The 16,319-nt window shown below is 36.5% G+C and overlaps 1 protein-coding gene across 2 annotated transcripts in view; it reads left to right on the top strand.

The window, feature by feature from the left end:
- NBN (nibrin) overlaps nucleotides 1–9,712 on the top strand; it is a 35,614-nt gene extending 25,902 nt beyond the window's left edge. Inside the window, exons 12-16 of one of the 2 annotated variants that reach the window (XM_049853995.1) lie at nucleotides 1,840–1,911; nucleotides 3,144–3,299; nucleotides 5,462–5,575; nucleotides 8,316–8,365; nucleotides 9,551–9,712. In XM_049853995.1, coding sequence (XP_049709952.1) covers nucleotides 1,840–1,911; nucleotides 3,144–3,299; nucleotides 5,462–5,575; nucleotides 8,316–8,365; nucleotides 9,551–9,581 — 423 coding nt within the window. In that variant the 3' untranslated portion in view covers nucleotides 9,582–9,712. The other variant, XM_049853996.1, reaches the window with a different exon arrangement.
- Nucleotides 9,713–16,319: the final 6,607 nt, after the last annotated feature.

Raw genomic sequence — 16,319 nt, forward strand, 5'->3', positions numbered from 1 at the left:
GAAATGCAAGGGATGATTTGGTAAGTTTAATAAATGTACATACCTTCATAAAGATATGTTTATTCTGCTTGCATTATGAGTTTACACTGGCACCTTAGCTCCAAACTCTTCAGGATACTTCTATTGTAAGTGTTTAGTCTTAAGAAAATTAGACCCTGTTTATATTACATTATTTTGGGTGGACCTTTGGAAGTCCATTTCCCTTGTGGTACCCTTTCCTCCTGTATTTGTTTCATTTTCTCTGATATATTCTTACTTTCTGTTTCTAGTCTTCTTGTCATACTGCATACTTTATCCTTTTTCTTTTATAGCCATTTCTTTTTCATTAAATTCTATCACAGATTATCCTACTGCTCACAGTGGCCACAGCTCTGTCTGGAAATGGTGGTGGTTTTGTTAGTCGTGGAACTCTTTGGTCCATCCTGTATGGCTGCTAATTAATCTTCCTGAATCCCAGCTTTCATAGCATATTTTCCCAGAGCCCTTATCACCCAAGGAATTGGGCATTCGAGCCCAGATTGGGAAAGGCAAGAATTGAGCACCATGTACCAGTGACTTGGGAGCCATTAAACAGTCTTCATTGGACCAAAAAAGACCTTGATTTAATATCCAAGCTTTGTTTACATGGTATATAATGATGTAAAGGAATGTAATTATTTTATTTTATTCTGTGATTCTATAGCATAAGTTCCTTTATTCTTATTTTAGTATCTCAGCATTCATGACATTCTAAATAAAAACTACAGTACAAAATATGTTGTACTAGACCTTTAGAAAGTGAATTTGATTTTGATATGCTGTTAGATATAATAAGATTTAAATCATTGTATTCCAACATTACATTTTTTCAGTAAGAAAACTAGTCACAAAATTATGTTGGCTTCCAAAGTGGGGTATATTTTTTTAAAAGTCTTTATTTTGAGATAATTGTTGATTCACATGCAGTTGTCAAGAAGATACACAGAGGTCCCATAAACTCTTCACCCAGTTTCCCCCAATTGTAACATCTTGCATAACTGGAGTACCATATCACAACCAGGAAATTAACATTGATTGGTAAAATCCACCAACCTTATTCAGAGGGTGTGAGCTTATTTTTAACTCTTTATTTTTATCATTTTAAGAATTTGTTTAGACATCCTTGTGAATACTGATGGATTGAAGGAATTGCACTTAATTTTTCTAACTACAGAAGAGATTACCAGAAAAAAAAATTGTATCCTTTTATTTAAAAAATCTTTTGTAATTTTAACAAAGCCAAAATGTGATACTTTGATGATGGATTCCTTTATTTCAGAAAGGCAATCTCGAAAACATGTTGCTGACAGAACTGCCATTTTTCTATTTTTGAATTCTAAGTATAAAGTATATCTGTAAGATTTCCTGTTACGCTGAAAATATTTGGAAAACTATTGGCAGGATACTCCTACTAGTTTATGCTTATGTAAATGATAACTCTGCCTTAGTGTTGGCCTTACTTTCAATTTCCCAGACTCTCTGAATTTTGATACTTTCGTTTTTAAATCTTATTTTGCATACTTGGAATCTACTGTTAATGCAATTTTGAAGCCACTTTTTATTTACTTATATTATGATCATTTTCTCATTAAATATTCTTTAAACATATTACTTACATGAACTTAGATTGCTTCTAATTTGCTATTATAACTCATGCTGTAATGTCTCTGTCTACATATACTTTTATTCTCATTGCTCTTAATTTTCCTAGGAAAGATATTTGAAAGTCAAATCACTGGGTCAAAGATGATGAATATGTCTGAAGTTTTCTGAAAGGTATCATTTTATACTCCAAAGAACAAATATTTTTTATTTCTTTAGCAAGAAAATGAAATTGGAAAGAAATGTGAGAACAAGGAAGAGTCACTATTGTCAAGTAAAGAAGAACTGTCTGTAAGGAAGTTTTTATGTATTACTTACTCTTTACAAAGATTTGACCATGATCTCATCGATTTCTGTCCATTTACCTTAGGATTATTTCTTTTTCTGCAATTTTGGTCAGTTTCACAATTGTGCCTCCTCTGGAAATAGATCATATTATGACATGATACAGTGAAAAGAGTGAGTGTGGAGAGAAGCCTGGGTGTAGGTGCTTGATCTGCTAGTCTGTAGATCTGTGGCTTTGAACGAATCATGTTCACATTTATGAACATTAAGCCATCTGTTTCTAAAGCGAGGTTGCTATTCTTCCAACAAGGTTGTTGTGTCTATTGCATAGGGTAATGGATATGAAATATTTATAAACTCACACAGTACAAAAGTAGTAGGCTCTGTATTTTATTAAAAAAATATAAAAAATAATAAATTATTAGAGATCCTAATTCATTCTGTCACTATCAGATGAAGCTTTTCTTTTGAATTTTTCTTTTTTTTTCCTTCTCTCTCTGACTACCTTTATCTTAGACCTGTTAGCTACTTCCATTTGAATTATATAGTTCAGCAGTGAAAAGAACTAAGATGGTCAGCCTTGAGTAGCTGTAGAAATGCTGATATGCAACTAATTAGACAGTTAATAGTAAATGACGTAAAGCAAAGAATTTTATCCAGCAATTGAATGGTAACAAGAGGAAATCTTCAGGCAGATTTAACATATATATTCAAGTAAATCTTTTAGAATTAAAAAGTAGCTTGTCATTTGAAGAGGTAGTTTGTCCAAAATGGTTGATTTTTTTGAAGTGTCAGCGGTACTGAAAATACAAACTATTGAGAATCGATAAAACTTAAAGATGAAGACCGATAGAAACAATATGTATAATAATCTTGGTGTACATTTTTAATGAAAAGTAGACAGTGCTGAGATTTTGTGTCAAAAAATATTCTAGAAGGTAAATTGTTTTTTGAGATGATATTAGGATAGGCTACTAAACTAAAAATACTGTATCATTTTCAGCCTTCTGTTATAGATGAGTTTGTTATAAAATTTCCAAAGTTATAGAACATTTGAGTAATTTTATGGTTTTGAAATATATATGATTTGATTCCAAAAAAATAATTCAGGTACCAGAAATAAACCTTTTTTTTTTTTTTTTTTACTGTTTTTCAAGTAGTTGAACTTTTTTCTCTAGATCCCTAAATAACAAGTAACTTATTTTCTTTCTTGTCTCTCCATCTTTACCCCATTTCAGAACAATGATGAACTTCAGGATGACGGTGAGAAGCTTCCAAGAAAGGTGATACTGACTGAATTTAGATCACTGGTGGTTAGTAACTCTGCCTCCAGAAATCCATCCCTTGTAGATAATGATTATGGTCAACTAAAGAATTTCAAGAAATTCAAAAAGGTAGGTATTTCTTTACATCACAAGAGGGCAGTGTTTGAAATGTTTTTAGAGCTACTCTTAGTGCTAAATAGTAAGAAAAGCGGTTTATGTTGATACCTGATGATATTCTTCTGCTTAAAACAGTTTAAAAAATGAGGAAAGACATAACGTGATAGTGAATATATTAAACACCTGGAATGAAAGAAACTTCATCAAGACTGAATTCTTTAAAAAGAATGCTATTTACCTGGTTTTCCCCACCTTAAGCAACAGGCTTCTAGCTGTGTAAGGACATGGTTCTACCAATTCTAATATTGTTTGATGACTACCTGAAGGGGTTCTTTAATTCCGGGCTTTATAAAGATGGCATTTGTTAAAATAACTGAGCACATTAAATAATGAAAACTATAGCCTTTACTATACATGTATAAATACACCAAAACCAAACCAAACCCAGTGCTGTTGAGTCGATTCCGACTCATAGTGACCCTACAGGACAGAGTAGAACTGCCCCATAGAGTTTCTAAGGAGCACCTGGCGGATTTGAACTGCAGACCCTTTGGTTTAGCAGCCGTAGCACTTAACCACTATGCCACATGGGTTTCTGTATAAATACAATGAGATATAAATATATACAGTAAGCATTGCCATCAGACCTGCGTTCCTCCTCCCTAAGGAAATGGTAATTATTTTATCAGTATGATTAAACAAATAGTCCTGATCCAGTCAGTATTCTCTTGTTTATCCTTTTGCAATCTCTTCTGAGATACTTGCTTCTTGCTGCAGACCTACTAACTGCTATCCTTTGCTTATACATTGATGAGACTACAATAATTATTATTTCAAAAGTGATTTCTGTGCAAGACTGCTTTTCTCTACATGTGGTTTATACGATTCTTGCCATGATTATGAGGTATTGTAGCTTTCTCTAATGTGAGCATTTACTATTAACATTTTCAAGGTTAAATTAGTTTTCTGCCTGCTATGACAGTGTCTAAAGGATTCTGAACTTAATTCGACAGGAAGAATCTCTTCTACTTGGAGTGGAAGAAGAGAATATCTCTAACTTGCTACTTTTGTGTTTTATACCATTTACTCTGTCCCACCCCACAGCTGTGTCTTGTGAGTCTCACAGGGCCATTCTTACTGCATGGTTACTTCATGTTCAGTATGGTGTTAAAAAATGTAACTGTTAAAGAAACCAGAATTAAACAGACGTGCTCTTTTTTTTTAATTGGTTAAATTACCAAGGAAAAAGTAATAATGTTCTCTGTTGGCACAGGAGTGTCATATTAATACTAGAAAGAAGTATAAAGTAGTACAAACATCTGGAAAGTGTTTTGGAAAAACTTTTAAAACCTTCAGAAATATTAATACCTTTGACCAAGGAATTTGTTTTGAACCTATCAAATTCAAACCAAAATGTAGAAAGATATTTAACTGGATGGTCTCTGTAGTGAAGGCATTTTTTGATCGAGTTGTTCTTTAAATCTCTAAACCAATGACATGGCTCTCTTTGTACTTTTAAGATACTGCTTATTGATGAAGACAAATTTAAAATTCACTTTCCACTTCATACACTGAAATTTTAAAAGTATGTCCCATAAATATTAAGAATTTATTACTTACTCCCTAAATACAATATTAACAGTGTGCTTGATATGCCTTTCACATAGAATTTCCCCCTTTTTATAGCAGTCACTTATTTATAAACAATGAAAAATTATTTTGAAAGTATAAACTGTTACCATCTTCAACATCTCTTGTTAGGGATCTATAAACTAGAAAGTTTTCAAAAAACTTAGATTTTCAGGATGCTAGAAATGGCTTCAATTTTAAAATCTTTAGAACAAAAAAGAGTGCCTTAAATTCTGGAGTGTACGTTCACCTTGAATTGCTTTAATTGCTAGATGATGAGCTGAGGCCCTAACCCCAAAATAAAGATCTTAAATTTTTCCTAGTGCGTAAATCTCAGTGTCGTGTCTAAATCTGGATATAGTAATAGCTAGAAGAGATGAGGGCAAAAACAGATGGGTCCAGCAACATAGTTACCTCTCACTGATTTTCATCTATAGGATACAACTATCTTTGGCTCTTAGGTTATGCTCAATTTACAGTCTTTGCTTTTTAAAAAACAATTATCTCAATTTGTGTTTAACCTCATTACTTACATTATTTAACAGGTCACGTTTCCTGGAGCAGGAAAACTTCCACACATCATTGGAGGATCAGATCTGATAGCTCATCATGCTCAGAAGAACAGAGAATTAGAAGAGTGGTTAAGGCAGGAAATGGAGGTTCGTAAGAACTGAGGCCCAGACTTGTACTTGAATTGCATTTTTGGTCCTTTGTGGTTTCCTTAGAGCAAATTCTTCTTAAAACCAAGTTTAGAATAAGTGAGCCAAGATCATTCAGTCATTCGTTCAGGAAAACTGATGCCAAAGCATTAAGATGACTTTGCATCATCCCTAACACTTCTTTAAGGGAACTCTAGGTTTATTTTGTTAACGAAAAAAATATGTATATAAAATGGGAACTAAACAGCTCAGTTTGTATCTTAATGTAAAAGGAACTTCAGGACTGACTACAAAAATTTAAGTGAAGGGTAACAATTAAAAGACGTTAGGTTATTATAAATATATCAGTTATATAATATATAAGATAGGTGCTCTCGTGGCGCAATGGTTAAAATGCTTGGTTGCTAATCAAAAAGTGAGCAGTTCAAACCCACCAGCCAATCCACGGGAGAAATACATGGCGTTCTGCTTCTATAAAAATTCACAGCCTTGGAAACCCTTGTGGGGCAATTCTATCTTATCCTTTAGGGTTGCTATGAGTTGGAATTGACTAAACGGCAGTGGGTTGGGTTTGGTGTTTTTTTTTTTTTTTTTGGTTTTAATGTATGTGTGGTCTTGGCTTTCTAAATCTGGGAATTTTCTTTCAACAATTCTGAACATTTCTCATCATTATTTTTTCAAATAATGTCTTTTTCCTGTTTTGTCTGTTATCTCCCCTGGAACTTCAGTTTGACCTAAGTTAAATCTCACTTTCTCCTCCATGTGTCTTAACTTCTTGTCTATGTGTTTCATCTCTTTGTCTCTTAGTAATTTCTTCAAATTGTGTTCTAGTTTACTACTTTTTTCTTCAGCTGTCTGGTATCCCATCCATCTACTGAGTTTAAATTAAACCTGTTTTTTCATTTCTAGAAGTCTGTTTCATTCTTTTTTAAATCTTCTTTCCTGCTGATATCTTAAGCTCCTCTTTTGTGTCTTTAAGCATATTAAACAGTTATATTCTTTGCCTAATAATACCAGTACCTGAAATCTTTGTGGATCTGTTTCAGCTAGTTCTTTCATGGTGTCTTGTTTCTAAGTATATATTTTGTGGTTCTCTAATCATCTAATCTTTTGTTCTTATTTTATTGCTTTCATGTTCTTATTTTTTGTTTCAGGTTATTGGTGCAGACTGGGTTCTTCATCTGTCTTGCATGTTCTGTTCCAACATCTCTCTCTCTCTTTTCTCTAGTTTATGGAGTAACTTTGCTGTTTTTTTTTTTTTTTTCCGTCTAACAGCTGCCTAAAGAGGGATTCTGTTTGCCTTATGAAACAGCAAGTACCATCTTCTGCAGGGATTAGCTTCTAAAGCCATTTTGGGAGGCAAAAAATTTAACGTGCAGGCAGTCCTTGGGTTATGAATGAGATCTGTTCCTAAGTCTGTCTTTATGTCGAATTTGTAGGTACATCAGAACAAATACATACAGTTCTTATTAAGCATCAGTTAGTTAAATGTTGTCTTACTATATAGTATATATTTTACCTTTCTACGCTTGTAAATCAAATGCTTCCAAACTGTGCAATGTTTTCATGAGTGTCACAAAATAGTGCGTGCATTTGTTATTATGAACCATTGTATTTAACTCAAATTTTTAATATAATAGGTTTTATGGCAATGCATTCTTAAGTATTCTTAAGTATGAGCTGTCTGCAAAGTGGATGTTCGTGACCCCGGAACTGCCTGTAATCAGAATTCTCCTAGCCCTCTCAGCTTGCCCTTAAAGAACAGAGTTACCCTGGGACCTCACTGTCAGCATGGCAGCGCACTCAAGCAGTCAGGCACATTGCAGAGTTTCTGTTGCCTAAAGACAGTGAATGGGGAAAGGAAGGGCTCAGCTGGAGCTATGTGCTGCTTTTATGGAAAAAATGGGGCTGGCCCTCTCCTGGAATTTCAATTAAATACCCTGTACCAGGGTGTGTACTCCACCCCCCACAGGAAATAACTTAGCATTTTAGGTTGCTAACTGAATTTACATGGTAAACGGTAGGATCATAGCTGGAGTTTAGGAATATATACCCAGGACAGTGTTTTTCAGATCCTACCTCTTAGAAGTGCTTTAGGAGTTTGGTGATATTATATTTAAAATTACTTTGTGAGTGAGGTAATTCAACAACAGCTTCTTAGACCTGATTTGGGATCAGAAAAAGGGAGCCAAGTCACCTGTGAACTGTTCTGGTTAAAACAAACAAACCCATTGTCACCGAGTCGATTCCGACTTCTAGTGACCCTATAGGACAGAGTAGAACTGACCCATAGGGTTTCCAAGGAGCGGCTGGTGGGCTCGAACTGCCAACCTTTTGGTTAGCAGCTGAGCTCTTAGCCGCTGCACCACCAGGACTCTTAAGGGTCAATATTGCACTCTTCACCAGTGTTCTGACCCTCAAAGCACTGAAATTTCATTGGTAAAATGATTTTGCTGGGAAGAATGTTTAAAAACTAACAAGCTAGCAACAATATGTTGGCGGCTTTGGAGAGGAGATGACTGAGAAAGTGGTTTAAGTAGGGACTTCCACAATAATCTTGACATGAAGTGAAAATGGAGAGGATCTGTTGGCTAGGAGAGATGTAGAGGCAAGAGCTTATAGGACTCAGTGGCCTGCTGGATATGAAAACCTCAGAGATGACTGTGGCTTCCCAGTGTAGCAGGTCATTAACTATACATTCATCATTGAGCAGGTACTTAAATTATTTTAATTTTGACAGGTGCAAAATCAACATGCGAAAGAAGAGTCTCTTGCCGATGATCTCTTTAGGTAAAGTTTCATTTCAGCTTTCTCGTGTACCTTTGAGAGATGTACATAACATTTCTGTTCATAAAAAAATTAAGTAATTGTTCCGTCTCTCCTTTCTCCTTATAAAGAGATAACTAGTCCCTTCACCTGAAGAATTTTTTTTTTTTTTAAACTTGTTTCTTTTTACTCTTTGAGTACCTCTTAATTGGGTTTACCGGATATAGCCGTGAGGTTTGAGGTTGATTCTGTTTTGCTGAAATCACAAGGTACTTAAAATTTGTATGGGGGCATTCAACCAAAAGAAGGTTCCTGAGCTGGGTTAATTTGGCTTATAAATTTGTGACATTTTCAGCATTAACAGAACCATGAATGAATGGGTTTTGAATTAAGGCAAGTAAAATGCCAAACCACTTAGTTTTACTTGGTATATGCATAAAAACAAAAGGCTAGATTAGAGTTTCAAAGCAGGTTTTTGTACATAGTTTTAGAAGCATTATAGTGGGTGATTATAATTTCTGATTTAACACATTTTTAGCATTCCTGCAGGCCTAATAAACATTATAACAATTTACCTCTAAAAACTCATAAAATAATTATAGATAAGTCATGGCTGGCAGAGGATAACATTTTCCCAAGCCTACTTAAAGGTAGAACCAAGAAGTACGATATTTTTTAGTCTATTTTGCAGGCAGTTTGATTGATTCTCTAATTTCATTATTGACAATATAAATTAATGGTGAAGATATTGACAAACTGTTAATTTCAATAAATAGTCAAATGAGAATATCTGGCCACCTAGCTACATTTGGTTCATTACTTTAGGAGAAAATTTTGTAAAAAGGAAATTACGTTTTCGCTTCATTATGTTCTTTTGTGCAAATGGTGTACTATTTTGTATGTGTGTGTTTGAAACCAAAATTACAAGTATAAATACATACTGATTTTTAAGCTGTTGTTTTCATTAATTATTTTAGTGCTTTACAGGATTTTTTGTTGTTATGTTTTGTTTTTATGAAATATTCATCCAAGGGATAAATGGAAGGAAAAATGTCAGTGCCTAGAATCTGATCGTAAGGATGAAATTGGCATTCTTATCCTATTTTACAAAAGAAGAGATTATATTTTGAAAGCCTTTTAACTTTAAAAGTGAAAAAGACATGCCATCCTTTATCTAGATGTCATTTAATTCCATCTCTCTCTTTGCAGATATAATCCTAATGTAAAAAGGAGAAGATAACAATTTTTAAGAAGCCATGGAAAAACCTTTCCTAGCAAGCTTCATGTTTCCCAGAGTACATGAATATAGTCTATAGAAGATTTAAATTACACATATTTTGTGGCCTAAGTTTGTTAAATAAAATGCACAAAATTCCATTTCTTTTGTGTGTGAAAATGAATATCATTTTTTCTGTCTTCAGATTTCATCATCTCTCACAGTAAATTTTTATTAAAAAAATTTTTTTTTTATTATTATTTTAGTTAAAATAATCAGTTCAAAGTTCTCCTACATACAAAAGGGTAAAGTCTCCCTCCCACCACTGTGTCCCAGCTACTTGGTTTCCCTTTCCCGAAAGAAAGCCGTAATACCCGTTTTTTGTGAGTCTTCCTAGAGATTTTTTATGTATATCCAAATTCCCGTATATACCATTTCCCCATAAGTTTCTACACAAACGATAGCAGAACATATATAAGGCTGACACCTTGGTCTGTTTCACGTAATAGGTTTGAGGATCAAAGGCATATCAGAACATTATTTTTTTCTTTTAATTTTGTTTCTTTTCCATTATGGTGTTAGCTTTTGCTGAGCTAAAATGCATTTCAGTGGGGAAGCTGCCACCCACATGTTATTCTAGTATTGGAAACTGAAAACAATCTAGAAGACTTTATCGGACTTATAGATTGGTCTCACCAGAATAGGGAAGGCCTGTACTTTTTGGTGATATTACTGAGCTAAAACCCAAAACCAAACCCAGTGCTGTCAAGTCGGTTCCAACTCATAGCGACTCTACAGGACAGAGTAAAACTGCCACACAGAGTTTGCAGGGAGCGCCTGGCGGATTCGGGCTGCCGACCCTTTGGTTAGCAGCCATAGCACTTAACCACTATGCCACCAGGGTTTTCTGTTACTAAGCTAGGGTGCTTTAAATTTTGCTAAAGTCAAATTTATCCACTTTTTTATTTTATGGTTAATTATTTTTGTATTCTAGGATATTTTATTCAACCCCAAGATTGCAAAAATATTTTCCTATGTTTTCTTCTAGAAATTTTATATATACATATATATGTCCATGATCCATCTGAAATTAATTTTTGAATATGCTGAAAGTATGAGTCAGGGTCCATTCCCCGCCTCCCCGCCCATATGATTATTCAGTCATTCTAGTATTTAGTACCATTTGTTGAAAGAACTGTCCTTTTCTCATGAAATTATCTAGGCAACTTTGTAAAAAATTAATTGACAGTATTTGAATGGGTCTATTTCTGGACTCTGTACTTTGCATTGATCTATTTGTCCTTAACATTCATACCATGGAGTCCCTAGGTGGCTCAAACCGTTAAGTGCTCAACTACTAGCCGAAAGATTGGCGAATTAACCCATCCAGAGACAGTTCGGAAGACAGGTCTGGGGATCTGCTTCTGAAAGGTCACAGCCTTAAAAACCCCATGGAGCAGTTCTGCTCTGAACTTACGGGGTTGCCATGAGTGGGAACTGACTTGATAGCAATTACCACCACCACCACCATACTGGCACCACCCTGTCTTGATAACTATAGCTTATATTAAGGCTTGAATTAAGGCTTGAACTCAGGCACTATAAATTCTCCAAGCTTGTCAATTTCTATTTTGAAAAACCTACTAGGATTTCGTTTGGGATTATGTTGGATTTAAGAAATCAATTTGGGAAGAATAGACACGTTAAAAATCTTCAGTCTTCCAGTCCATGAGTATAATACATCTGTTCATTTACTTACTTAGATCTTCTTTCCCTCAGTTTTGTTTTTTCAGTGTAGAGGCTTGCAGAGCTTTTTAAGAAATTTATCCGTGGGTATTAAATGTTTTTGATACTAATGCCAATGGTACTTCTTAAATTTAAATTTTCTAAGTTATTGCTAGTGTATGGAAATACAATTCCTTTTTGTATATACAATTTGGATCCTGCAAACTTATTAAACCCACCTGTTCTGGTAACTTTTTTTTTTTTTGGTAGATTCCTTAAGATTTTTATGTGCACATCCATGCATAAAGAAGTTTTACTTCTTCCTTTCCAATCTGTTTTTTTTTTTTTTTGCCTTATTACATTGGTTAGGACCACCAACAGAGTGTTGAATGTTGAAGCCATTGTTCCCTTACAGGTGATTCCACTAATTTGTTGCGTTTTTAGTCCTATTGGTATCTGCTTTTTAGAGGACGTGGACTAATGCCACAGTTCTCCATTTTCGTCCTTTTCCCCAGGGCTAGTTCCACCTCATTCTGATTCCCATCACTGGTTTTGTAAGACTCAGATCCAAAGGCCTCAGTTCCCCCACTCTTGCTAGATATGCCCCCCTGCAATATACTATTTCACGGGTGCTATCTTGTGGTTTTAAGATCATGGCTAAAAAACTCAATTTTCCTTCGCAGGCAGTTTTCTAAGCCCACACACCAACTAATTCCTTGTCAGGCTCCAACACTTCTGGGTTTTAATACATGGATGCCTCCAAATACCTAACACCCAAGGATGGCCTCTTCTTTGGGACCATGGAATTATACCCAATACACAGGAAACCCCGCAAAACCTAGCTAACCCTACCCCACTCACGTAAGCTGCCTCCTACAATTCCGGCTGGCTGTTACCCTGTCCCCAGGTGCAATCCCATGTGGCCCTGCCTGGTCACCTTCCCTCATTTAGAGCTGTAAGAATGAGTCTGCTTTTCATCTATCTGAGTATCTATGTTGTGTTACATTACCCAAAGAATCTATAATCATACATGATTATAAAACACCCCCACCTAACAGGAAAGGCTTCCCACCTGGCTAGTTTCCTTATCAGGCAGACCAGCTGCACTCCACTTAGTCCTTTCAGCTCATGATATTATTCAAACAAGCCAATCACCACCTTCCATGGGAAACAGCATCACCCCACTCTCTTGTTACTGCAAAGCCTGCCTCCCACACTCCGTGCTGGTTCACTCAGCTCCTAAAAACAACCCAGTGTGGTCCTGCATGGTGTAGTGCCTGCTCTGGGGTATATGTGACTAATAAACTGTCAAACTCATCTATCCAGTGTTGGGTGTTAATGTGTTTGGCCAACCCTAGAACCCTACGACGGGCCTCCCTCCCTCACCAATGGAGTGAAGAGGAGAAGCAGGTGCATACACATTTAGGATTGGGATGCCTTCTGAATTAACTAAGCCTTTTTTTTTTTTTATCATTATGACTATATCCCTAGTAATGTTTCTTGTCTTGAAATCTTTCTTATGATCAGTGTTTCATGATCTAACTTTTTCCATCCTTATAACCTATCATTTACATGAGTCATTTGTAAACATTGTTGAAGCTTGCTTTTTTATCCAGTCTGATAATCTTTGCCTTTAAATTGGTGGTGTTTAGCCCATGTACATGTAATATAATTATTGATATGGCTGGGTTGCAGACTACCTTGCTTGTTTTCTATCTGGTCTTTGTTCCTTTTTCCGTCCTTTTCTGTCTTCTTTTGGATTAATCAATTACTTTCTAGTATTCCATTTTATCTTTTTTTTTTTTTTTAGTAGTTGCTGTGTGGATGTGTGTGTCCTTATCACCAAACCAGTTGCCACTGAGTCAATTCCGATTCATAGTGACCCTATAGGACAGAGTAGAACTGTCCCGTAAAGTTTCCAGGGAGCAACTGGTGGATTTGAACTGTCAACCTTTTGGTAAACAATCAAGCTCTTAACTACTGTACCACCAGGGCTCCATCCTTATCACAGTCTACCTTAAATAAAGGTATACCACTTCATGTATATGCCTTATAAATCTGTACTTTCATTTACTTTTTTTTGTGCTATTATTGTATTGCCGCATATTTTCCTTCTACATGTCCTAAATCCTACAGTTTTTTTTAATCGTACTTTAGATGAAGGTTTACAGAACAAACTAGCTTATTAAACAGTACACATTTTTTCATGACATTGGTTAACAAGCCCATGACATGTCAACATTCTCCCTTCTGGAACCCTCTGTTGTGATTCCTGTCAGAGCAGTCAGTGGTGGTAGCCAGGCACCATCTAGTTGTACTGGACTCAGTCTGGTGGAAGCTGTGGTAAACGTGGTCCAGTAGTCCCCTGCACTCATCTTCCCCTTGTATCTTTAGTCTTCTTCATTCTCCCTTGCTCCAGACAGGGTGAGACCAGTGGAGCATCTTGGGGGGCCACTCTCAGGCTTTTAAGACCCCAGATGCTACTTATAAATCTTACAATTTTGTAATCTTTATTTTTGTTGTAAACAGTTATTTTCCTTTCAGTGGCCAATTGGCTTTTAGATAATTTAAGGAGAAAAAGAAATAATTGTATTTCTGCCTTCATGTAGATATGTGTATATTTAATCTGGTATCACATATCTTCAGTGTGAACTTCCTTTAACAGTCCTTGTAGTGCAGGTCTAGTAACAAATTTTCTCAGCTTTCAATTATCCAAAAAAATCTTTACTTCACCTTTGTTTTTGAACAATATTTTTGCTACAGAATTGGATGGGTTTTTACTTCAGCATTTTAAAGGCATTGTTCCACTATCTTCTTAACTGCATTTTTTCCTGGTCAGTTGTTCATTCTTATCATTCTTTCCTGTTATGTCTTTCTTCCTCTGGCAGCTTTTAAAATTGTCTTTTTCATCAGTTTGATTGTGATGGGCATGATGTGTTCCTGTTTATCCTGTTTGCAGGGTTAGATAGGGTGCTCGGCAAGGTCTCCTTCCTTCTCTGGCTGGTTAGAAATCCAGTGTCTTCCAGAACTGTGTAACCTCCAGGATTTCTGATCAGCTCCTAGTCCCCAATAGCCAATCTCTGGTAAGTATCCTGGTTTCTCTCCCTCTATGCAGTTTAGTAAGGGAGCCCTGGTGGTGCAAGGGTTAAGCGCTTGGCTGTTAACCAGGTCAAAGGTTTGAATCCACCAGCTGCCCTGTGAGAAAAGACCTCACCCACAGCTTAGGAAACCTTCCACAGGGCACCCAACAACATTTAGTATTCAACCAGACTTAAATCCTTATGCAAATATCTGGAGCTTGCACCTCAATACCCTGCCTGACATATTCATGCTCTCTGCAAACCTGTTTTTCCCCATCTAGAGACTAAGGTTTGCCCGACCAAGCCATGGTGATTTCAATTGCCTCATATGCACGCGAAAACTAGATAGCGAATAAGGAAGACCGAAGAATTAATGCATTTATGGTGTTGACAAAGAATACTGAATATACCATTGACTGCCAGAAGAACAAACAAGTCTGTCTTGGAAGAAGTACAACCAGAATGTTCCTTAGAAGCATGGATGGTAAGACTTCTCATGTATTTTGGACATGTTTTCAGGGAAGGACCAGTTCCTGGAGAAGGACATCATGCTTGGTAAAGTACAGGGTCAGTGAAGGAGAGGAAGACCCCTGAACGAGATGGAACATAGCAATGACTGTGAGGATGACGCAGGATCTGAGGATTGTGAGGAAAGCACATTCCAGATGAATTTTTGTTGTACTTAGGGTCTGTATGAGTCAGACTGATTATCAGCACCTAACAAGAGATCCATTTCCTGTGTTAAGTGCCCACAGGCAGAAGTCAAGATTGTAGAGCTCACCTATTTCTTCCTCTTAAAATTATCAGTTTTGGGAGTTTCTGTTTACGGTGATGGAAAATTTGGCCATAGATTTTGGTGATGTTTGCACAACATGATTAAAATTGGTCTCACTGAATTGTACATGCAAATGGTGGATTGGCAAATGTGTTCTCTATTTTTACACCAATTTTAAAAAGTATTAAAAAAAAGTCAGACCTCGGTTGTTGTCCAGTACCTGAAAATATTGCTTTACATATTGCAATGTATTGGGTTGCTTTTGTGTGGCCTTTCTAGCCATGGTCTTGTAGCTCCCACCCAAGTGATTGGGTGGGACTGTGCGGAGAAGGTAATTGTGGCCCACCGAAGGGACTGATTAGTTTTGCCACCCCGCTGGGCCTGAAATGAGCCACCCCTGAGGCAGGAAAGACGAAATCCCATCACCACCAAGGGAGAACAGCCAGGACCACTCTAACTGCCAGAAGCAGAGAGTACACCCTTTGGACCCAGGATTCCTGTGCTGAGAAGCTCCTGGAACCAGGAGACAGAAAGAGCATGAGCTCGAGAATTGGTGACAGAGAAACAACAGCGGGAGACAGCGTGGTGGACTTCCCGGCCAATGAAGCAATAAAGCTGAGTGCCTTTGGGCGGGAGGCTTGGGGGTGGGGAGTAGAGTTCCTGAACCTGAATTGTAACTTGTTACTTCCCTAATAAGCCCCATAATTGTATTGTCTGTGAGTTCTGTGTGGCCATTGCAACGAATTACCGAACCCAGCAGAGAAGTAGGAGTGCAATGGGAGGGATGGTTGGTGCCAGAATTGGTAAAGACGGTGGGGAGAGGAGGTGTGTCTGATTTTTGCCTCATAGGGATCTGCCTTGGGTTGTTGATGTTGATTTTCCTTTTCCCTTGTGAAGTTAGAGGTCAGACATCACCCCCACGCTATTTTCCCACATATTTCTTAGTTTTAAACCTGATTACAGTGATGATTAAGTCCAATTCTCATTACTCCATCAGTCCTTTCGATCTTTAAATTTGAAGGTTATTTTTAGTTCTTTTTGTGGCTTATCATTCATCTCTTTATCTTTTTTATCTTGCTCCTTTCACAATTTTTCTTATATATCCTAAAGGGTGGAGTAATTTGGAAACAGCAAAATATCTCCTCAATCCTTATTCTACACACTCTTTTCAGGCTAGTTTCA

Source organism: Elephas maximus, chromosome 15 (genome assembly GCF_024166365.1).
Source record: "Elephas maximus indicus isolate mEleMax1 chromosome 15, mEleMax1 primary haplotype, whole genome shotgun sequence".
Classification (NCBI taxonomy): Eukaryota; Metazoa; Chordata; class Mammalia; order Proboscidea; family Elephantidae; genus Elephas; species Elephas maximus.